Source organism: Dermacentor silvarum, chromosome 11 (assembly GCF_013339745.2).
Source record: "Dermacentor silvarum isolate Dsil-2018 chromosome 11, BIME_Dsil_1.4, whole genome shotgun sequence".
Lineage (NCBI taxonomy): Eukaryota > Metazoa > Arthropoda > Arachnida > Ixodida > Ixodidae > Dermacentor > Dermacentor silvarum.
In genome coordinates this window covers 67,544,741-67,568,831 of record NC_051164.1, presented here as the reverse complement: position 1 = coordinate 67,568,831, position 24,091 = coordinate 67,544,741, and the positions used below count along the sequence as shown (strand labels likewise).

Genomic DNA, 24,091 nt, shown 5'->3' with positions numbered 1-24,091 from the left:
TAATAAATAATTAATTAATAAGTTAATTAAATAAATTAAAAAGTTAAATAAGTTAAGAACTTATTTAGTGATTTTTGTAATTATGCGATTATACATTTCAATTTCTTCTGCATGTAACGTCCGCCTCTTTGAGTAGACCAGCTCATTAACTAGAATTGGGTTATCTGCCACAGGTAATCTTCAATAAATTTTGAGTGTTCGCTGAAACACCCTATATATAGGCTTGCCTTAATGAACGCCAGATGGTAAGTCAATCTGGAGTCCCTAATTATACATATGCTGCGTGCCGCATAATCAGATCGTGATTTTGGCACGTAAAACGCCAGAATTAATTTTTTTTTCTACTGAATGAAGGTTTGTATAGCTGCGCCAGCCAATTACGTACGCTCATTTTACTTTAGAACATGGCGGGGGTGAATTGCTTTCGATATCGGCGACTTTCTGGAACTATTCTCAAGCGCGGAAGCACAGAGGGCAAGGGCAATGCGGTTTTTATTAGCGTAGCTTGTGCTGAATTCCTACGTTGCTACCAACGTTTATAGATACTCTTTATAGCATCTATAAAAGTTGTATCTATGAAGTATTTATAAACGTTTGTTATTACTGAGTGTAGCTCTAATTGCTGTTGCAGTTTCACTGCAACCGCAATAAAAAAAGACAAGGTTGATATATTTCGTTTACTACAGGGTTTCTGAATATTACTTGAGCGATTTTCGCAGCGGCTGCGTCACAGCTGCATTAACGTTATTCCCTTGCAGGTACTATCACAGCTGCGAATGCCAGCGGCCTGAATGATGGGGCTGCTGCTTGCGTCTTGATGACTCGCCAGGCAGCCGATCGGCTCGGAGTGAAGCCACTTGCAAGGATTGTCGGTCAGTTCAATCTCGCAAAAACTTCTTCATTATGGCTGCAAACGTTGTCGAACTTCTGGTAGTCCCACGGGTCCATCGCTCCTATTGCATTGCTGTAGTCTTGCTGTTCGTTTCAGTAGCGAGCGCCTTCATGGCGACGCGGTGGTACCGCGGCGGCTTGCTTATACGAAAGCAAAGCAGTCGCATTGTTGGCGTTCCCTTGTAGCTACTATAGTGGTCTTGACATGGGGGAAGTAAAACTCTTCAGAGCTGTGTCCAACTTAACATCTTGTAAAGCTTTTAGTACTACCCACCGTGGTAGCCCTCGGGTTATGGTGTTTCGTTGCCGGGCTGGAGGTCACGGTTTCGACACCGGCTGCGCCGGTGGCATTCCGATGTAGGGGTGAAATGCAAAAGCGCTCGTCCGACGTGCACTTGGTGCGCGTTAAGGAATCCCAGGTGGCCAAAGTTATTCCGGAGTCCCTCACTACCTCGTGCCTCATAATCAGATCGTGGTTTTGGCACGTAAAACCCCAGAATGTTATGCTGCAGTGTATGCTGCTCGTATGCTGTTCGTATACACTCGTTTTTCGAACACCCTGTGTGGCTGGCGCAGCATTGCCTCAGTTGCTTTTGCGCCAATAAACCCTATTTAACTAACTCTTCCGAACTATATGACTAATTTGTGAGTAAGACTTTTACAAAACTCTTAAACATAGCGACAATTTTGTGTAAGCACTTTATCTAACATTTCATATATAAAATGTGTGCCCGCTTTAAATGCAGTTTACAGATGCAGTTTGTAGAAATGCGGTATCTACTTTTGTTGCAGAGTATTACGGATTTGTGAGCATGGTGCTTTCTTTAACTTACCGTTTTCCTGCGATGTTTATTACGTACGAGGTACTAAGTCAGAATTCCCCCGCGCACAGTTGCTCTAATTTAGTTCTCGCTCCCTAATTCAATAAATCTCGTTCATATTGGTCCGGTTAGCGGTGGTCTCATGAGAGAATATTACGGTTTGCATGCATTTGAATAGGAAAATCGGAGTGGGCTTAGAACTAAAGCCTCGTGCTCTTCAAGTTCTTATAGAATCTTACCTGGGGTAGGCAGCTCTGATTGGTTTGTTGCTTTTTTTTTTCTTTAGGCTTTGGCGATGCTGCTGTGGAACCAGTGCACTTTTCGATTGCGACTGCATACGCAATCACAAAGGTGCGTCTCTGTTTTGCAGACGTGGGTTTGATGTGCTGAAGGATCACACGTTTGGAAAGCTTAAACTTAACTATAAGATATATCTATGTACACAAGCTAGCCAGCCTGACAGCTGTCTTGATATTTGGGGGTTGTTACTGTGGTTTTCCCAAGCTATAAATATTGCGCGTGGCTTTCGAAGCAGTCTTCACAATACTAAGAATTGCCACAGCACAATTAAATTAATGTTGCCTTGTTTGCGCAAATAGGTGCTAAAGTGCAACACTGACTCAAGACTGGTAAAATAAGCTTTTAAAACTTTATTATTATTCATTCGTCTGGCAAATGTTGACTATGCCTGGATAAACTGAAAACCAAACTTCTGATTCTTCAATTTCTCACCGAATTGCCAGCCCCGATAAGTTAGTGGGGCGCGACATGTTTCAACAGATTTTCTCGAATTTGAACCATTTTGACAAAACAAGTTTTTATTTCGGGGGGAATTTGCTAGGTTAAGTATTTTGTTTGCTTAGACTGCAGTACAATACTTTTTTTTTTTACCAACCAAGAGTTATCAAGGCTTGAGCACCCGCTGACAAACTCTATTGCATCACGGATAGTGGGTGTAGAAGCCTTGCGGTAGCGTCCTCATCGGTCTTTCATTCTTCGTCTCTTCTGGCCTGAGAATCCTCCTCTCACGGCAAGTTTTACTATGTCAGAACCGTAATGCAGCTTGCCTCAGTGTTCATATTTAGTTGCTAGTTAGACGCTCTGTAAGAAAGCGGGCGTCGTTTCGTTGGGACTGTGAAGATGGCTGGCCAGAATAATAAACTAACTTGACGATCACTCCACACGACTTTTCCGGCGTCTCCACTCTGAATCTTTCAAGTGTCAAGCCTGCCTGCAATCTTGACCGCGTTGTCCCTCCAGCGTTTTTAATCACGAGCTACTCGATGGTGCACTGATATTAGCATTTTTTGAGAGGTGGTGATAGACGGAGTTTTATGGCGCAAGAGCTGAAAGGCCATAGAGCGCCAAAGAAACTACGTTCTATTTCACTCTAGCGGTAGTTCTTTTTTCGTTGCAAGTGACAGTTCAATTGCTATTCAACTAATATGCTATATAGAGAATGAATAACCTCGAGTTGTTATCATGCGCAAGAATTATTGTCAAAATTTTTCTAGCAGCAAAAATCTATAAAATCATCCCCCTCCCGCTCTCTCCACTCTCTTGAAAAACAAAGAAAAAAAGGAATAGCGATGAAAGAACAAGTACGAATCTGTAGCGCTTTCTCTGCAGAAAGCTGCCCACGGCTAATACGTCGAACGCTTCACTTCTTTCAATAGACTACTCGTGGTTCTTATCCTATTTCGGACATTGAAATTATAAATTGTCGCACTTGTACTGCTGCATTGTTGCGGTACCACCGAGTCATTTACTTTTTTTTTTTTCGGCAGCCAAACCTCCAGGCAGCTTCCACTTATTTTATTTTGTGTAAAGCCTTCCTTTGCACGCTTCCTGCAGTTATATGAAAGAAATATCGTTGTCAATTGAGCTATGCTGTAAAAAGACGTTATGTGATGCAGTGTTAAACACTTTCTCACTTCTGAGTAAAACTATATGGTGCAAAATATAGCGAGACATTTTGTGACGGTGTGCGAACTTTCGCTTGTCGTAATGCACGTCGTTCGCGGTCTAATCGCACGCGGTCATTTTGGGTGGCCATATTGTTTTCCAATAGGTTTTGAAAGAGGCTGGCTTGAAAGCTGAAGATGTGTCCATGTTCGAAATCAACGAGCCCTTCAGTTCTGCCGTCCTGTGCAACATGAAACATCTTCAGCTGGACCACTCCAAAGTGAATATTCATGGAGGTTCAGTCAGCCTTGGACATCCAATTGGGTACGAGCGCGATTTTGTCCTTGCCGCCAACAACGCCCCATGTAGTAAAATTAACGACCCGTATTAACACCCCGTACTATTAAAAAAAAAGATTTTATGACATAGGTTCAAGTTTTGCTCTGATATGAGAACTTGTCAAGTCGCCTAGAAACAGCTTGTTTCACGACCTCTCCATCTCTGCTTTGTATAGACGTAAAAATAAAGTTGATTGAAATAGCGTGCTAGCCGGGCGAATATATTGGGGAGCGTTGAACTATGGAGCTTACTTGCTTGGTACTTTGTAACGTAGAATTTCTCGAAGTACAGTAACATTTATTTATGGCACAAACTTCCAATCATATATACTATACACGCGAAAGCGCAATGACGTAATGTTATTTGGTGTTTAGTGTGCTTTCTTCGGTGTCCAGAAAGAAAAAGGACCACTTAAAAGATAACGTCACAGAAACTTCATTGGGTGCTTCTAAGCAGGCTCTACGACTTTTTCAAATACAACTTATGCCTTAACCAACAACAAAGTTGTGCGAACTGTGAAATATTAGCTAGGCTATCGCACTCCCAAAACTACTTGGAGTCACTCAGGATAATAACGGACACGACGTTCTTGGTGTCATTTGACCAAGCTATGACGCTTTTTTCAGAAAACTGGGTACAAGTTACGTTAAACGTCCGGTATAGCAGGAAGAGCACGTACAGCCTCCCAATTCTTTAACGGTATCGTGACAGCGTAGACCGTCCTCCGGCTGGCATGTCAGTGCCTTATAATGGCGCAAAGCTTCACAATCAGCGAGGATAAGCGCATGCGCAGGAAATTCACCCTCAGCGCAAATGTCGTCCACCAAGCTCTTCCCACAAGCACGACGTCACCCCTGCAAGGGTTAACTCACTGGCAAGGTTGCCGGCCGAACGCAAAATAAGAACGTTAAAGAGTTATAAGGCTGTACGAGAACAGTGTTACAAATTTGCCTGTGTCTTTTTCTTTTTTCGGTCTGAGCACAATAGAATGTCTAACTTGATCATGTGGGTCAAATTAGCATATTCGTCTGGTAAGGACAATTTAAACAATGTCGCCGCGAGGAATATGACCTCCTTAAAACGCAGCGTCACCGAGAACGAATGTCGAGTTCACCGGGGGTAGCAAGTCGACGTGAAAATTTTTAGGTTCTTGTATGCTCCGAAAGTGGTGTCCCGGTACATTTGCCCAGCAGCTAGTGCTTCGCGTTCGCTGAATGAACCACTCTACAAGAACAGATTTACTTCGCAGTACGCGAATCTGACGTTGCCCTTTCATGACCTGTTTCCAGGGCGTCTGGTGCAAGGATTACAGGACGCTTAGCGCTGCATCTGAAGCCAGGACAGTACGGCCTTGCTGCCGCCTGCAACGGTGGCGGCGGCGGTTCTGCTATTCTCATCCAGAAGCTTTAAGTTTGCTACGATTGTATTCGTAGAGAAGCTTTTTAGCGCCATGAACTTCAATAGGCACTCTTATGTCTGGACGCCATTTGTTCTTATACTGACCAAGTCTAGTACATACCGTATATGTCGTCGATAAAGGTGTCAGGGGGTAATAAATTACATGTGCATGAATTTATATTCAGATATTTTTGTTGCAATAAACATTTTAGTCTGCTTCGTCGTCCGTCTTGCTCTGCTATAATAGTATTTCCGTAGAAGTACTGGTCTCGTGCAAAAAAGGTAAGGCGTGCAGACACGGACACAAGAGAAGTGGACAACACGAACGCCGACTATGAACTGAAGGAAGCACACAGGCGAGAAGATAGACACAAAACTCATCTGCGTATGCTCTGGAATGGTAGCACCACGTGTCAATCGGATACACGTGCCGGTCTACGTGAGAGATAACTGTTGAGGCATTTCATCTCTTCCTCATGTAAGGTAATCGAAGGCTGACTCACGCACGCACTTCCACCATTATTGATATGCCAAGCACCGACCATTAGAAGCGTATCTTCATTCCTAAGCCTGTACAATATCGCGCATTCATTTAACTCGGGCGTGCAGTTACAATCTTGGCAGACTTGGCAATGTAAGGAAAGATTGGAAGGCGATCCACCGGTTAACAACCTTTTATGTTCCATTAGCCTCCGATTGATACACCGCCCTGTTTGCCCTACGTAGAAATGGCACAGCTAAAGGGAACTTTATATACCACACCCATATGACAGTCAGTAAAATTATTGTTCTTGATGTGCTTCGCTGGACAAAGGTTTTTTTCTTGCCTTTCACCTGTTCCTTTTTCCTCTGCACGTCAGCGCATATCTTGCCTAGCTTATTGGTAGCAATGAAAACAACATTACCACCATATCTATTTGCAAACTTCTGCGCGATACTGAATGAATTTAATGAATATCCACGACTCTTTTCTTGTTATTACTGCTTTCTGTAATCACGTCGGTCCCCGCGAAATCGACTTCTTTAGGCGTTCAGCTACAAGTGGCCACTGCCACGCTAGGATAACCTGCTTCTAATAGGCGCCAAACCTGTGCATTAAAACTGGTAAGAGAATACTTAAGGTACGACATGGCAATTCCGTTTTTTACTACTTTGGAAAGCTTGGATTGAAAGTTAAACAATGACGTCGACGATCAAGGGGAGTACTGCCCACCCACGTGATTTTGTTCCAAGACCAAGGAAATGTCTAGAAATTGTATTACGCGTTTCTGAGGCAGTTTCTAAATTTTAATTAATCCTCCATTAAGTTTAAATTGCTCACTTACTGAGGTAGCAGCGCAATGAAATCCATCCCTACTGCAGCTGGTCTCGTGGCTTTGTAAATTACTGGGTGGTTACCTTTTTTTTTTTTGCCAGCTTTAACAGTAAAGCTGTTAAAGCTGGAGGAGAAACATCCGAAGTCCGCAGAAAACTCCGCGCCGTCGCCTAGCAACAACCACGCCACAGCTGCGCAATACCTGGCCCAACCTCGCCTAGCCGCGCATGCGCCGAAGCAGTAGCAACGCAGCAGCCGCCGCCAAGTCACGCCCACCGACGGGAACACTCCGCGCAGCCGCCGCGCCGAGCTACCGCAGCAGCTGGTAAACCGTTTCCCGCCACGCCTAAACTACCGAAAATAGCTGGTACGTGTCGCCTAGCAACCATCTACGTCATAACTGACGTAAACGCCCAGTGTGCATGTGCTTGGCCACGGAGTTGCCATAAAAGGGGCTGCGCCTAGTCGTGCCAACTGTCGCTAGATATCGAGCGGCTAGCCTCCAACGCGTTCGGTGTCGGCAAGCAGCAGCGTTCTTGGCACTGTGCCGGTGTTGAAGCAGTGGCACTGTGCCAACCTTGGTTAGCCTGCCTTCGTTTGTGGCATTCCAGGAACGCTGTCGCTCGTAGGCGCCGACGCGTCCAGCGCTAGTCACGCGAAATGTCGCGAAAGGGAAGGTACCTCCGAAAATTATCGCTCGAGAATACCTTCAGTACATGCGTAGTTAAGTTGAAAAAACACTTGAGGATCGACAGTTTCGCTGTGCCTAAGCTTTGCACAACCGAGTGCAAACTTGCCCGTCTTTTTTTTTTTTTTCCTTAGCGCCAACTGAATTGAGGAAATGGCGATTGCGTTCCACAATGATTGTAACGTTCCACATGACACCTCGGGCAGCTCACGAATACTTAACCATTCTAATGCCCCCTGTGCTCCTTCCCACACCTAACTGCTCCCCTGATATCAGTACGGCAAAGATTCCTGAACGAAGCTCCTGGTCTGAGGAGCAGCAGCCGACGACTGGGAGCTAAAAGCGCGGAGCCGACGGAGCTTGCAATGAAAGAGCCGCTAGCCATCACGTGCTTATTTTCGTCACCACTTTCGAGTGTGGACAATTATGTATAGCGGTTAAATGAACAATTATACTCTCGACTTCGTCGGCAGCAAAGATTAAAAATCTACTCAGACGAGCCACCACGCACCACGGTCGCTGCGCGCTGCCTGTCTGCCAGGTCACATGGCCTCGGATCACGTCTTCCGATCACACCAGTGGTTTAGTGTTAGGCATCGCTTCTCAGACGAGGCGCATTTTAACAGCGGAGCTTAAGCCGACCGTCAGTCAGTAACGCGCGAACAGAAAAGGTGAGTCGATCCTGGCGGTAGTGCAGAAAGGGTCCAAGGTTTAATTCTTTTTCCTCAGGACCTAGATAAAGTTCGTACTCTCTACTAAGCGCAATGGCACATACCCCTGTGAACTAGCGAAGATGTTTAAGCCTAGCCCAAATACGAGGCCAATACCTTGCTATAGCCAATTGATAGCTAATCGATAATTTATAGATAATAAATAAATTTCGGAAAGTGCTGGGTATGACTTGGTAGTGCTTAGCCTAGCCCAAATACGTGGCCAATACCTTGCGATAGCCAGCAGCATATGGATTCTCGTGAAGTGGGAACCACTTCCATCCGGCGCATGCGCTGAAAAGCTTACAAAATAATGTTTTTCATTCATTAATTTATTAATTCATTCATTCATTCATTCATTCATTGATGACAGATGTGAAGGCTACGGCTGCTTCGGCAGCCGCGGCAGCACCGCATTGACGGTAGAAAGCCGACCGGCGCCAACGCCTCCTACGTAGCACAAGCTCTGTGCACTTCGATCCATGACGTCATGCTACCTAGTCCGACTGCCATAGAATGTAATGGCGATGCTCCCGAGTATAAGCCGCGGTGATTTCAACGTCACCGCTTTCGTCACGCCGGGCTTGACAGCGGAAATTTCGGTCCAAGTAGCATGACGTCATAAAGCAGAGTGCGCAGGCCTGCTATCTAGGAGGCGTTGGTGGAGCTCGCACATGCGCGGTTGTAGGTCACGCATGCGCAGATGTTCTTCGCGGTATCGGATCGCGGAAGCGGATCGCGGTATGTTATAACAGGTGCTCTCCTGAGGCCTCCGTGTGGAGGTAATATTTTTATTTGCGGATGCTGTGCGCTTCCCAGCCAGCGCATAGCGAATGAGCTAATAAGGAAATTTACGTTGTAGGTACAGTGCGTACCTCTACACGAAGCCTGATCCCCAAGTCGCAGATACGTGGCGGCGCTGCAATCGCCGGCTGGAGCAGGTATTGGGAGCAGGTTCACATATCAGTGGCCCGTCCCTCCAGGCGACTTCAAGAAGGCACATTGTTTAGGGAACTCGTTCGTCATCTCAACATCGAACTAATACTTGATAGTCAACGCGCGTTCCGTTTGTGCGTCTATTCCTACGCGGTCGTGCGCTATCATGCTACAACTGGCAGAAAAATATGTTCTTGTCTGTGAATTTAACTGAAACCAATAAGTTGCGGAAACGAAATTGGATATATAAGCCGTAGGCTGGGCTATAACACATGGCACTCAAACGAGCGAGTGTTTTTCGTTTCCTGTAATTATATCATGCTTTTTGGCACGTAAGACCCCATAATCTTTCACCTATGACAAGAAGTTCGGGACATGAGGTAGAGAAGTTTTCCTACATCTATGGGGATTTAAGGTCTTGTTGAGGTAGAAAGAGAAATTTGTCCAAATCTAGGGGAAATTTGAGCTAGGACGTGGTGGAAAGAAAAACTCAGACATTAAAACCGCTGCGGTGATCACCGATACGGGGAACTGCTGACGGGACCAGGCGGTTTTATTTCAGTCACCTCAAGTTACCTGAGCGAAGTATTATTACCTTGCGAAGATTAACTACAGTGAAAATTACTAAAGAAAATTACCATGCGAAGTATAACTTATGAACGGACTGCTGCGCAGTGACAGCATCTGGCTAGGTAAAGGACAAGATGTGGATGTCCTGGGCTCGTTAACGGGACGCAGCTATTGCCGATTGTACCTTTAGCAGCGCTGTCAATTTATGTGCCATTTGAATTAAATAGACATATCTGTAACCGCGAAACAAAGGCATGCTGCAACACTAATCAAAGCAGCAAGGGCAAACCTGGGCGTAAGCGGACACGGATACCTAGCGCCGAGCCCAACAAAGCGGAAACAAGGCGGATTATGCACGCAACTTTAACCTGAATCACTCATAAGCGTTTCCAGATGGACTATCATTGTAGAGCCCCAGTGGTCGCGTGTTTTGGTGTGATTTGGCATGGAGGAAAAAAATAATCTGTGTGTTCCGATGCAGATGACTTGTAGGCGCGTAAGGATGATGGTTCCACGTCAATTCGTCACGACATGCAAGAAAAAAAAAATAATTGCACATATTTTACATCGGTATTGAGAAGTGGCACATTGTTTTGACATTGTTACGTTAGTTAGGTAAGTCCGGATACCGATCTTCCTGTAAAGCCATTGTAATTCGTTGGGCACCGACATCTTCAACGACGCTCATCGGCATGACGCTCTCTGGCCAGGTCTTGCGCTTGCACGGCAAAACACTACCACACCTTCCTTCAACTCGAATAAGTTTCCGTGTCAATCTTGGCACTAGCTTTGTTGTAGCTCAAACACATTGTGTGTGAAGAACAAAGTCGGGTGATTCCACGAGAGATCAACACGGGTCCAAAAATTCATATTTTAGATTTCATTCAATATTTCATATTTTGTGGGGATATCACTCGGTAGTACGAAAGTGAACTTGCATTCTTTGAGAAATGGATACTTTAGAAGAAAAAAATATCGAAATTCTTCAAGTTGCAGGCTCCATTTACATGCACCGGGCATTCTCGCAATTTCACAACAATGTCAAATACAAAATATTACCGCTACAAAGAATGCATTTTCTTGTGTAAAACGTATACGTAAAGAAGAGTGAGCAAGCATTGTTTGAGGCTTCTGTGCAAAACGGAAGTGTTCTAGAAAAAAAATTTTAATTTGCTACACTTTTCGAAATTTGCTATATTTATGAATTTTTATCTACTAAACTAATGAATTTAGCCTTTTTAAATTTGGTGGGCTATGAGACCTTAACCTGTTTAACGATTGTGCTGAATATTGTTGCTGTAGCACAAATTTCCATTTTTACAGTTTGCCTCAAATGTGAAGTTTCGACGAAAATGAACACTATTTAAAAATCAAAATAAAAAAAACCCATCGTTAATTTTTCTCAAAATTTCGTAAACAGCTGTCCACAGACACGGGAAAAAGAACATTAAAAACATCTTGCATTATTTTGTTTTTAATGACAGTATATGTGGTAGAAATGAGAGCTTCGCCGGGATGCAGCAAGGTGCTAAGAATGAGGGACATCGGGGTAAAAAGAACGTCCATTAGCCTCTGACTTGCCGAAACTTGGCCACGATTGTGACACAAGGGTAATTTTACCCTTATGTTCAATACTTATGCATAAAATACCGTTTAGTACAATACACATTTTCTTGAATGTGAGTAAATATACGTCAAGAGAGCAACCTTTACATGGCTCGTTTTATTTAGCAAGTGTGCGTAGCTTGCAGTGCAGATAATTGCAGATTTAACGGTGAACTCCCTGTGCATGTACACAAATAACGAAATGTACGGCAGGTAAAATTCTCGAAAACTTTCGTACTCGCCATGGCTCCGTCGGAAGCGTCATTACACAGTATACCTAAGACACGGTGATGGGGGGGGGGGGGGGGGGGGGGGGAGATGGTGTTGGTTAGGGCTTATTTAGCTGGCATATAGTGTGCCAGCGGTTGCTCTCTTCTACCGCCTCTTTAAAAAGGGGGTTGCGACACTTCCTCTCTCCGAAACTTATGTGTTTTGGGAAACATTACCTGTTCCGCACACTCTTAAGGATATTGGTCTACTGAGCGAAGCCTCAAGTACAGCGTTTCTGTTTGTATTGAAGTATTGGCAGGCACAGATGAACTGTTACGCGTTAACAGGGAGGGGGGGGGGGGGGGGTTTCGCGGAACTAGTTCTTACTCTATGAAACAGCGTATAGCTCCTGCGTGACGGATTCCTTAAACCACTCCTGGATAGTGAGGTGATATTCAAAGTGCTAAAACCACTGCTGGATGGTGAGGTGATATTCAAAGTGCTGAGCAGTCTTTATATAAGGGGTAATTCATTGGCACTCTTAATTTAATCTGCTGCATCATTGCCTGCAAGTCCAACATGTGGAGGTATCCACTGAAACTTGACAATGAAATGCCTATTGCTGAGCTCCTTAGCTAACATCAATGACTGTTGGCCCAACTTGCTGCCATACAATGCACGGGATAATTGTTGGAGCACCGCTGGCAAATCCGAAAGGATGATAGCGTGCTGTGAACGCGTCCTCAGTTTACGAAGTGTTGCAGTAATGGCGGCTCTTTCCACATTTTCAATAAGACCAACTGATCCAGAGGGCCAGATCACGCAGATCTAATGAAGCGAATCTAATAAAGCTTCCACTTAAGAGGAAGCTTTCGCTCGGGCCCAACTCAGATGCCGCCTATTGAAATACATGTAAAACGCAGAAATGATTTCCTGGTCCTACTGGGCCGATTTTATTTAAATTTGTTGCACATGAGAGAGAAAGGTAAATTCTAACGACTGTCGGACGCGATATGTCGATTTCTGGCCTGCATTATTTAACTGTAATATTCAGGAATTGGTAAGTTTGAAAAAAATAGAAGCACGAAGTTTACAAATTCGTAGCTCTGCACCTGTATAAAAGATATCACAGACCTGTGAACGGCATCTATTAGAGCATTCAAAGCAGACAAATTTGATATGCCAATTTATTTCTTACGTGAATTTGTTACATTGTTTACAAGGATTTTGCACAAGTTCTACACACAAAATAGTAGTCTATTTTAAAGCCATGTATCGCAATTTTGTACACTTAAGATTTTCTATTCGGTGGAGTTTACAAGATTGTGATATCCTGTTTCATTGCTGAGTTAGAGTTGTAAATTTGATAGTTTCGTTTTCTGAAGCTCTGCTATTTTGTCAATTTTATAAACAGTTGACGACTTAAATAAAAAAATCGCAACCAACAGCCACTAGAGTTTCACTTTTCTTTTAACTGAAACAAACTTCATCAAATGTGGTGCAGTGGTTGCAGAGAAAAGGGAATTCTCGTTTTACATGTATTTAGATAGGAGCACCCAAGCTAAAGCTTCCTCTTAAGGCGGCGGCCACACCGCCGGCAACTTTCAACGTATTCCGCTTTACCACCTGTTTGCCACCGCCTCCCACGGACCCACTCCCCATTCTTATACACTCTATCAACTCGTTCAAAAGAGACGATTTTTAGAAGAGCATCATCTGAAAGCACTAACAAAATCAAAATATGGGCGCGAATGATGGCCCAGTAGCACAATTTACGTCAGAAAGTTAGGCATTCGAGAACTGCGTGCTTGCAATCATAATACTAGTTTACCAAAACTGCCCTTGTGTCTCAATCATGGCCAAGTTTAGGCAAGTCAGAGGCTAATGGACGTTCCTTTTACCCCGATGTCCCTATTTCTTAGCACTTTGCTGCATCCCGGCGAAGCTCTCATTTCTACCACATATATTGTCATTAAAAACAAAATAATGCAAGATGTTTTAATGTTCTTTTTCCAGTGTCTGTGGACAGCTGTTTACGAAAGTTTGAGAAAAATTAACCATGGGGTTTTCTTTATTTTGATTTTTAAATAGTGTGCATTTTCGTCAAAACTTCACATTTGAGGCAAACTGTAAAAATGGAAATTTGTGCTACAGCAACAATATTCAGCAAAATCGTTAAATAGGTTAAGGTCTCATAGCCCACCAAATTTCAAAAGGCTACATTTATTAGTTTAGTAGATAAAAATTCGTAAATATAGCAAATTTCGAAAAGTGTAGCAAATTAATAATTTTTTCTAAAACACTTTCGTTTTGCACAGAAGCCTCAAACAACGCTTGCTGACTCTTCTTTACGTATGCGTTTTACACAAGAAAATGCATTCTTTGTAGCCGTAATATTTTGTATTTGACATTGTTGGGAATTTGCGAGAATGCCCGGTGCATGTAAATGGAGCCTGCAACTTGAAGAATTTTGATATTTTTTTCTTCTAAAGTATCCATTTCTCAAATAATGCAAGTTCACTTTCGTACTACCGAGTGATATGCCCACAAAATGTAAAATATTGAATGAAATCTAAAATATGAATTTTTGGATCCGTGTTGATCTCTCGTGGAATCACCCAGTAGAAATGTACTGACGTCTTCTTGTGTGATTATGGACATCAAGCAGAAGGCTGTGTTGTTAACATAACTTGCACTGCACAATCACTACAGCTTGAATCCAATGAATTTATTGTGTAAGTTATTAAAATGACCTCAGAAATAAATTAAGACTATAAAACTTGCAGTCTCACTGCATAACAAAAAAAATTATGCGTGGCTCTGCTGTCGCGAACACCAGAGACCAGCGGAGCTGGGGAAAGCCTAGTAAAGTAGTGACAAACTACACACTTAGTCTAACTTTTGCTGGGCTTCCCCCATCCCCACTGGCCTCTGGTGTTTGCGATAGCAGAGCCACGCATAATTTTTTTACATGCCAGTGCAGATTGAGAATGCTAAGATTAGCAATCTCTCGCTCCAGTCTTTCGGAAGCGACGAGTGTCCAGTTCTCTGGTAGAAACCTGCCGAGCCGCCGCCAGAGACATAGGCTGCAGTCACGGACACCGGGCGCGTTAGGGTTCGGTGCGAACGCGGGGAAACGCGGTCGGCGTCGGCAGCAGCTCTACGCGTCCCACTACCACCTGCCTCACTCCTCCTCTCCACCTCGCATACGCTATGCTGCGCGATGCTATTTTTATGGTCTGCTTTCACTCTCTCTCAGCTCTCTCTCTCTCTCAGCTCGGCGAAGCTGCGGACGACGGCATGATCATTATAGCAAGGCTCTAACAGCTCCGCTGTAAAATATATTTACAGGAGCCACGTTGACAAACTGAATAACATTATCCTACAAAAAAGTCGCATTTTCGCCCGAAAGACGCAGCGTCGATTGCGATAGCAAATTATTATACGAAGTAAGAATAGTACTTTTATCGGCCGTAGAATATTATAAGCATTCGCTTTCTAACTAAATAACAAGCATGGTGGCACGCGCGCACAGGCAAACATGAACACATCACAGTCGATGACCACGGATACTCGATGTCGAAACGCTGGCGTGAGAAAGCGCGGTGGCAGCAGCGAGCGAAGTGACCTTCGTGCGGCCTCTCTCTTCAACACAATGTGAGCGTCAATAACCCGCGAAAGCACAGTGCACACGAAGCTCTCTGCACAGTGCACACTCTCCATTGCAGATCGCTTTCAAGATAGGGCCGCGCTCAGCTGCGCCATATGCAGCCGCCGCGGGAGTAGAACGCCCCCAGGTGCCTTGCGTGCGACGGAACAGGCACGCTTCCTCCATCCTGCAGATCAAGCCACCATCCTCGGCTCACTAAGGTAGTGTTCGGGCATGTTGGTAAGACATGAAAGAACTTTGTGCGCACAAGACGAGGACAGAGAAGAGGCTAAGACAGACAACCGCAGACGATCTCTGTCTTCGACTTGTGCGCATAAAGTTCTTTCTCGGCTCACCCTCACACGGCTTTCACTCGCACACACAGCTTACGGCGCGTGGCAGTGATGTTATCCCACCTGGTCTTTATACAGAACATGACAGCGACGCCGACGGCGACGGCTGAAATGCGCCTGGAGTGTCCATATAATTGCGCAACAAAACAGCCAGTCATGACCATGCTGGAACGTAGCTGCTGCGTTCGAGCGAGGCCGTGAGCCAGCAAAAGGCCCGCAGTACTTCCGCAGTCTGTCAGAACTCACACAGCTTCGTTGTCTTTCATGTAGGTGAAATTGGCATATGAATCTGCGATGGATTTTTCTTACTACCTTCAATAAATCCAAGGTTTCTCAGTGAAACCTCCCACACTCTCCTGACCATTCTCTTGCTGATTAGGCGCGAACTTCACATGAGCACGTGTGCGCGTGCCAGTTTTCATTAGGCCACGGATGGAATAAAGAAAATGCAAAACGTCTTTCACTTCGTGCTTCTCCCAGTATATATCTGTCCTCTCCATTCTCCCTTCGACAAAGGTAAGGGTGAGCGCGCGTCTCGCCCTTTAGCCCTGCCGTGGCTGCGCTGGCTGTTGTCCACGTGGCTAAGCACATACGCGGGCCGCGCGTTCTAAGTTTCAGAGGCGCGTTGACGCGAGAGGCAGCACGAATCTTCGTTCGCTCCCCTCTACCTGCGCTCTACCAGCGTTGCGACAGCGAGGGCTCGCGGTGATTCAGCGAGCTCTGTTCATTATTGTCTTTGCGTGCGTGACACCATGTTGGTTAATTTAATTAGCACGTGAATATTTACTACAATTTACACAGCCGATAAAACTATGAAACTTAGTTCATATAGTTTAATATTTTCTTAACTCTGAACAAGGCGAGATTGCGACATTTTTTTATTCATTGACTACTTTCAATGGTGTAGGACCTATACCTACCTTATCGTCTACAGTCATATAGTTTCGTTCAATATTCAAATAGCCCTAACATTTTGTTTCTAAGGCTAAGCTGAATGAGTTGCACTGCCACGTCTTTCCGAACTTTTGCAATCTCAAATTTAAATATTTTAACATGTTTGAGATGTTCAAAGCTACGCAGTGACAAAATACCGATGTTTATTTTCATTTCCACAGCAACAGAACAAAGGACACGTACTGAAATCAAGTGCACGAAGATGGCGATCTTCCGCCTGACATGATTCCCCTAAGACGCCGCTGGCAGTCCAGTAGAGCATGGAAGGCAGCGTACTTGGCATCGTGGAACTCACGCTCACTGGAACGCGGCGCTAGCACGTGACCCGAGCCGCCCATGCGTAGCATGGCCTCCGTGACGCTCGAATAGCGGCCACTTGCGCTAGCAGCCAAGATGGCGCCACCAAGAAGCACCGACTCCGTCTCCGTAGGCAGTAGCACAGGCAATCCTGCGTTGATAAGGCTGCCATGTTACGCTGGTCGCCTTATTTCCGAAGTGGTGCTGACGAAGAAAGGGAAACAGAGAGAGCAAACACGGAGAGGAAAGGCAGACGAGCATGCGGTTTGTTACCCTACACTGGGAGTAAGAAAATAGAAAGAGGGAGAGAGGGAACACTGCGTGCACGCGGGAGGATGCACAAGGGGACTATAAACGGTAACTGACGCCGGTACTCTTCGAGAGCTGCGCGAGTGCACGGAAAGCTTTTTGTGCCATTGTCCGAGCCGGTTTAAAGCTAAACCGAGAGAGAGAGAGAGAGAGACGTTCAACGTATATAGTAGGCAGGACAGATGCATATCAGGTGATCACAGGCTTTCTCCCACATTTAGCAGTCGCACGTCGGGCTATCGGACATTTCAATAGGGTAAAAGTAAACGCTCATAACCGCCACTCCGAGCCATAAGCGATACAGCAATGTTGCTTCGAAGCGGGAGAGGCCAGATGGCACTTGTAACCATCGCCAGTGGTCCAGCTTACGCCTCCAATTCATTTGGTGAGGACCGACGTTGCCATTGAAATTCGACTGCTTGGCCACAAATAGAGAGTGAAAGATAGGAAATCTAGGAAGTCCGACCAGCCACATGTCCGCTTTCCTACATACCCTATACACTATGGATAAGGGGAAATAATCATGGAAAGGTGGAGACAGCGGCAGCTATTCCACGGGCGCGTGTGCATAGCTAAACCCCTCCATAATGCTCACGCGCGCTGCCTAGGACAAGTAGCGCCAACCCGCTCTCCCCTTCTTTTCCGCCTCTCCTCCGACTTACGAAAGCGAAAGTGCCGCCATGATGTTTCTGCAGGCCTTTCCGCCGCACTGTCACAAAAGAGCGCATAATCTAAGCGCGCGCCGCGCATCACTCAAGCCAGCAAGGAAACAAGACGGCCCGCTGCAGCTTCGACAGAGGGTGAGAGCGCGTACGCCCATAGGCGGAAGGTTTTCAATATATATATATATATTCAACAAAAATTACACTGGACACTTCGTGTGCCCTCGAAAGATTGTTCACTTAAGTGACGAGCTTATATGCGAATTTGCAAGACCTCAGAATAGGTGACAATTGAGTTTTACAGCCTGAGTCCCCTCGTACCACCAATGGAGTGCCATCTCTCGGATGAGCCATGTGACAAGCGTATTCATGCAGTTAAACACGTTATGGAGTTATATTTGTTCACGTCGCACAAATGCGCATTAATGAAAAAAGTCATGTAACGCCTCGTAAATGCTTTAATACAAAAGATGCAATCAAGAAATCTTTTCCTGACGAAAGGTCAGTTATTGAGAAGATAAGACATAACATATATAAAGATTAAACGATACATAACAATTTCGGAACACAACTTATGCCTACAATTATTAGCATAAGTATAATGTGATTCCAAAACGCAATAGTCTCATTACTTGTCAAAGCATGCCTTATGCCGCTGGTTTCGTTTATTTTCCGGGGGCAGAACAAAGGATTAAAGAGTAAAAATTATCAGGTGCCCAAATAAATAAACATTTTAACAAATAAATAAATAAGACAACGATATCTCAAAAGCGCGAAAGGACTCGATAGCAAACATAGGAACAACGTGGATTGTGTTATTGACAGGAAAATGCAGCATACGACGAATAAAAATTAATAAGTAAAATGCACAGCATAGTCTGGGGAGTTTTACAAATTGCGCCACCACGCGTCTTTCTTTCCTTACCCAAATGGCCTCACTCTGCTTGCGCTGTTATGGACTCCATTTTCGTTCTTTTGTATAACTTTTTGCGTTGTTTTCTAAGCCAGGTGGTTTGCTTTGACATGTAAGTTGGTGCCTTTCCCTCTGCTATTAAAGACATCAGTTCGTTGTCTAATGCGATGATTGCACTATCCTTGAAAAAGTGTTCGTTCGGGCATTTGATCTGGAAATGAAGTCGTCGGCAATCTTATTCAAATTGATTTTGCGGGAGAGTTCTTTGAGGGCGTGCAAAATTACCAGATGGTTCAAACGGGCTTGTCCAGTCGTCAACCGCAAGTACATTTTCAGTCGCCGAAGGCAAGAAAGTGACCTTTCGGATGTGGCCGACGAGATCGGCATGGCCAACGAGATCGGCATGGCCAACGGAATTTTTTTTTTAGCTTGGCAATTTCCGGCAAAGGGTTTCGCAGGCGTTCGAGCTTGCCCCCCGTAAACATGTGCACGACGTCCCTAAATGTGTGCAATGATGCCGACCTTTGCTGGCTTAAAATGTCAATCAGCATATCTCTGTGCAAAATCAGGCGTTCTGGTTCAAGGTCGTCACCGTAGTACGCTATCACCGTAGAATTTCCCTATGGCAAGCTGCTCAATGAGGGACTTATGCTGCCACATGTCAGGTGGATGCCTGTTGTTTAACGAAGACAGCACTGTGTCAAGTACTTCATAGAACCTGTGGCGTTACATGTCACTTGCTGATAAAAACACGTGAGCTGAGGAACCTTCTTGATAGCGGCGTGGAGTCTTCTTTTGCCTAGCAGCTATACTCCGTTTCATACATCAGGTGGAACGCTGTGGAAGCTACGTAAGAAGTACGGTCATTAAAATGTATCACTCCGCGCGTACCGTCTATGCTTCGCTGCGCGCCAGCGGCGTTTGCTCGCGCGAGCTTGCACGTGAGGCTGCCGCGACGGGCTGCAAATAAAAAAAAATGTGGTTGATCCCTCTTATATAGGAATCGGTATAGAACACGAAAGTGAAACGTGTCTTCACAGAAGTAGTGTAATGTTTATTGCACATTGATATATAATGTCTATTGGTGTTTTGTGGCTAAAGCGCCCTTAGGCGTTGATGCACCCACGCTGACGCCTGGTGGCACGTCTCCTCCATCACGACTACCAACGTCGATGACCATGAGCAACCGTCGTGCATATGGAAGCTGCACTACGCTGCACACGCTAGCACAACGCGAAAGACGAAGCACGTAACTGACACACTAATACAACGCGCAAGACAAAGCACGTAACTGAATCGTCACCGAGTCAAATCAGCGCGTACAGCGCGTCGTAATTGCAGCCTCCGCGATCAACTTCAGAAACATTTTCAGAGCTAATTGCGGAGGCCACGCTCCGCTGGGCTGAGTACGGTGAACGCCACCTAGTAGTGCTTCTGCGAGAACGCGTTGGTAGTGCTTCTTGATGCCAGCGTCCCTTCGAATGCTGGCATCGAGGCGTCGTAGTGCTGAGACCACCGAAGCGTTCACTGTCGGTGCGCGTTAGTGTCATAATGCAGTACTTCTCTTTTCTGCTCGTAGGCGGCGGCACCGCCCCGAGCAAGAGCGCGGGTACACGGAGGAGTGTTAGATATATAAGGCGCGTCTGTGTAGCTCTCTGCAAATGCGTTTGTGGCGCAATGGGTTAAACGCTCGGCGATCTATCGTCGCGGACCGAGAGGTCGTGGGTTCGATTTCCAAATTTTGCATGTTTGTGGAACTTTTTCTTCTGGTTTCTTTCTTTGTATTATGTTCGTGTATGTTTGTGTGACGTATTTCCGTGACGGAAATACGTCAGTGAAGTCTTGGTGGACCCCGGCATAAAACACTTTCGTGTTAAAAACACGGAAAAGCAAATTGATCTAAAACAACGTGTTAGCAGCCCTATGAGTACATGGTTTGTTTGTTTCTAAGGGTAAATTCATTTTGCCGTTCAGAACTGAGCTTATATGTAAAGAACATTATTAGAAAAAAAATTTGTCGCAGTTTCACCCGAAAGGAGAAGCACCAGTTGCGATAGCAAATTAGTAGCGAGCTATACGGAGTAAGGATAGTAGTTTTATCAGCTGTATAAACTTGGACATGCAGCAGCACCAGCAACGCGCAGAACTGTTGTCGACGCCGTCGGCGCTTTGCCCGCGTTCGCACAGACCGCGCGCGGTGCCCCAGTGCCGAAGCTAAACGTCGCCGCCCCTCCCTCCCTCCCGTTTCCCCACAGCCTTTCTAGCGACAAAAAAAAAATGTCACAGTTTCGCCCTAAGGGCGAAGCAATGAATGCGATGGCAACGCAGCAATGTCATACGAAGTAAGGTGAGCGGCTTTGGTAGCAATATGAATTGTAGTAAACATGAGCTGATAAGCAAGCAGCTGTGCTGCGGCGTAAGTAGACCGACATGAAGAGAGACTCGATGACCATGAGAAGGCGCGTGTGAAAAGGTAGTGTTGGTGAGAAACGCTACCCGTGGGCAGCGCGTGCGAAGGGACACACCTGTAGCGCTGCACTGCTGATCCGGGCAGCATTGCATGTGTAGCGTGCGTTGGAAAATGTGGCCCGACTATTACTAACTGAATGAACAAGCGTGGTGTGAGCGTGCACAAGCAAACATGAAGAGATCACACTGAATGACTGGAGACGACTGCCAAAACGCTGGCAGCAAGCGCATACGCCGCAGCGGGCGAAGGTACGTGTGGTCTATCGCTGCAACGGAAACTGAGCGGCGAATTCACAGCGCCTACAAAGGTCGGAGCCGTGTGGAGATAAGAGACGGTGCGGGCGAGCGACGAGCGCGCTTGTTGGCAGAGTAGAAATGCGCCCCCCCCCCCCCCCCCGCTCCCTCCGGCGCTGGCTTCCCGCTTCCTTGCTTGCGCGTGGGAGATTGAGTAGAAAGTTCCCCTTGCGCCCGGTTGCAAGATAGGCCTTTGGTGCCGGAGCACAGCGTCGCCCCGCCTCCCTTCCTCCCTCCCTCCCTCCCATACCCCACGGCCTTTCAAAGCGAGACGGTCGCGTTTGCTTTCCGCCGTGCGTTCGCACTCCCTGATAGCGCGCGTCCCCGCACGCTTCCGCTCGGGCATACGGCGCGCGGCGAAGATTTTATCTATACGGAACCTCACGGCGACGGCGACGGCAGAAATTCGGTTGAAGTGTCCATATAATTGCTATCGCAATAAAAGTTGCGCTTGCTCTCTATATATGGAAAGGAGGAAAGAGACGCTTAATTCTGCAGCCCTTCAGGGAGCACGGCGCAGAACGCGCGTTTGCTCTCCGACGTGCGTTCGCTCCCCGTGAAAGCGCGCGTCCCTCGCGCCCTTTCACTCGCACATACAGCGTCCGGAGCGCGGCGACGATTTCATCGCCGTTCACGTCATACGGAACCTCACGGCGATGGCGACGCCGACAGCAGAAATCTGCTTTGGAGTTTCCATATAATTGCTATCGCAATAAAAATTGGTCAACAACACCGAACTATTTCAAAGTGCGAACGCAGCCACTGCAAAAGAGCTTAACCTCGCACTCGGCCGCCCAACGCTTGAAACGGCGAAGCTGGGCAATCGTAGCCCAGCATTTTCCGGAAGTGCGCGCGAACTTTTCATCTTATTACTCATGATGATGATAATCTCTTTTCGCACGTCTCGGACTTACTGCCGTCACTGCGCGTTGCATAGCGCAGCTTGCAACAGCTTCGCTGTTAAAGGTATCTCTAGCTTGCACAGCGTTGCACCTGATGTATGAAACAGAGAATGTAACACACGGGTCGTCAACTCCTACTTTTCCTGCCTCTGCCTTACCGCGGTCGCTGGATAACAAAAAAGGTGCGGCCTGCCACGTCGGGCGCGCTTCAATGGGAGCGAACGTGACAGCCGTAATTGCATTCATTGTCAACCGCTTGGCTGGGCCGAACGGCGCTAGCCATCGGCGATGGAACTCGTCGGCTTCCACGCAAGACGGCGTTCCAAGCGCGTTCCTGGCGCATTTGTAGAGTGTACTAGATTGCCCATTCTAGTACACTCTAGCATTTGCTTGTCGATGCCAGACAACAGCCCCCGACGTGTGGCGCCGTGGCGGATCACACCGTTTTCGATGCACGCGGACCTTTTTTTGTAGCGAAAGCTACATTGGCCGCATTCTCGCCGTTTCGCTGTGGCCGGTGGCCGCACCGCGAGCTGAGCCGTTGCATAGCAACCACCGCCGCTGGCAGCGTTTATTTCTTTATGGTCTGACCACCCCGCGGCGTCTTACCGGCGTCTGACTCGCGTCCTTCACTCGGCGAACTGCTTCTCTGGAGAGGGTCCAGGATGCCAAGCGCGCGAAGCTAGCGTCGGAGAGGAATAGCTAGCCATTCCGCTCGCAAACTACGTGGAGTGATGAAGTTAGGAAATTCGCAGGCGCGAGTTGGAATCGGCTAGCGCAAGACAGGGGTAATTGGAGATCGCAGGGAGAGGCCTTCGTCCTGCAGTGGACACAAATATAGGCTGATGATGATGATGAATTTATACCTGGCTTATATCGATGAGTGTATGCCTAAGTATAATAATTACAGCTGGATCAAAGGCTAACCAAGTGAAAGCAAGACTTAACCAGGCTGAACCAAGCTTTCGCTTTGCATATCCATGGTTAGCTGAGCTAAGCAGCAGCCAATTTTATAATATTTCATCCCCTGAATACGAAATCATAGTTTAATTAACATGACAGAAGTCACCGCTAGTTGCTTTAATTTAGCAAAAACAAGCCGCAGCATCTGCGGAAGACGCCGCGGGTCTTTTGACGGGCTCTGATTACGGAGACGATCATGACGTCATCTTAGGTATCTGCGAAGAGCTTGATTCGAATAGAGCGCGCACGTGACCCCTCTATTGACGTCATCCTCGCGCCCGCTCTTTCATCGCTACGCTCGGCGCGCGGAGGGGGTGGAGCTTCAACGCAAATTTAAACCGCGATCGCGGCGCTGATATTGCGCATAATCGAGAAAATACCTGCAGGAGTTGAATTATACTGTGTCAACCTTCCAAACCCCTGTAAATCTTCTAATTCTAAAAGATCTTCAGTTTCCCTCTAATGCTTTCGCATTCCCGCACGGAAGCAGCCTTAGTGTTTCTGCCAAAGTTTATTAAAATTTCTACTAGCGACTGACCGTACCTGTTCCCACATACATGCGACAGAGGAATCGCAATAAAAGGCATACGACCGGAGTAGAACTGTATTTCATGGTATGTTTACTTTTTGCAGAATACTGAGACTCACTGAAGCTTCGAAAGCATTTTGCGTAAGTAACCAGAACAACTACGGCGGTTATTCAAAGTGGTATCATCGTGCCACTACCATTGCGATTGCCTCAAACAGCAGTTGCGGTTTGCGACTTTTTTACTAAATGTAACCATTGTATTGAACGCCTAATCACAGAAAAAAGTTGTCGCAGTTTCACCTGAAAGGTGAAGCATCAATTGCGATAGCAAACTTGAAGAGAGCTATACGGAGTAATGATAGCAGCTTTATCAGCTGTATAAACTTGGACATGCAGCAGCACCGGCAAC

General features: G+C 46.2%; 1 protein-coding gene across 7 annotated transcripts in view; it reads left to right on the top strand.

Moving 5' to 3' along the window:
• LOC119434097 (acetyl-CoA acetyltransferase A, mitochondrial-like) overlaps window positions 1-5,559 on the top strand; it is a 53,503-nt gene extending 47,944 nt beyond the window's left edge. For 4 of the 7 annotated variants that reach the window (XM_049658466.1, XM_049658472.1, XM_049658471.1 and 1 more), the window contains exons 10-13: window positions 759-872; window positions 1,999-2,063; window positions 3,784-3,941; window positions 5,246-5,559. In XM_049658466.1, the coding sequence (XP_049514423.1) occupies window positions 759-872; window positions 1,999-2,063; window positions 3,784-3,941; window positions 5,246-5,366 (458 nt within the window). In that variant the 3' untranslated portion in view covers window positions 5,367-5,559. The remainder of the gene's footprint in view (window positions 1-758; window positions 873-1,998; window positions 2,064-3,783; window positions 3,942-5,245) is intronic. The other 3 variants (XM_049658468.1, XM_049658469.1, XM_049658467.1) reach the window with 3 other exon arrangements.
• The last annotated feature ends 18,532 nt before the right edge of the window (window positions 5,560-24,091 follow it).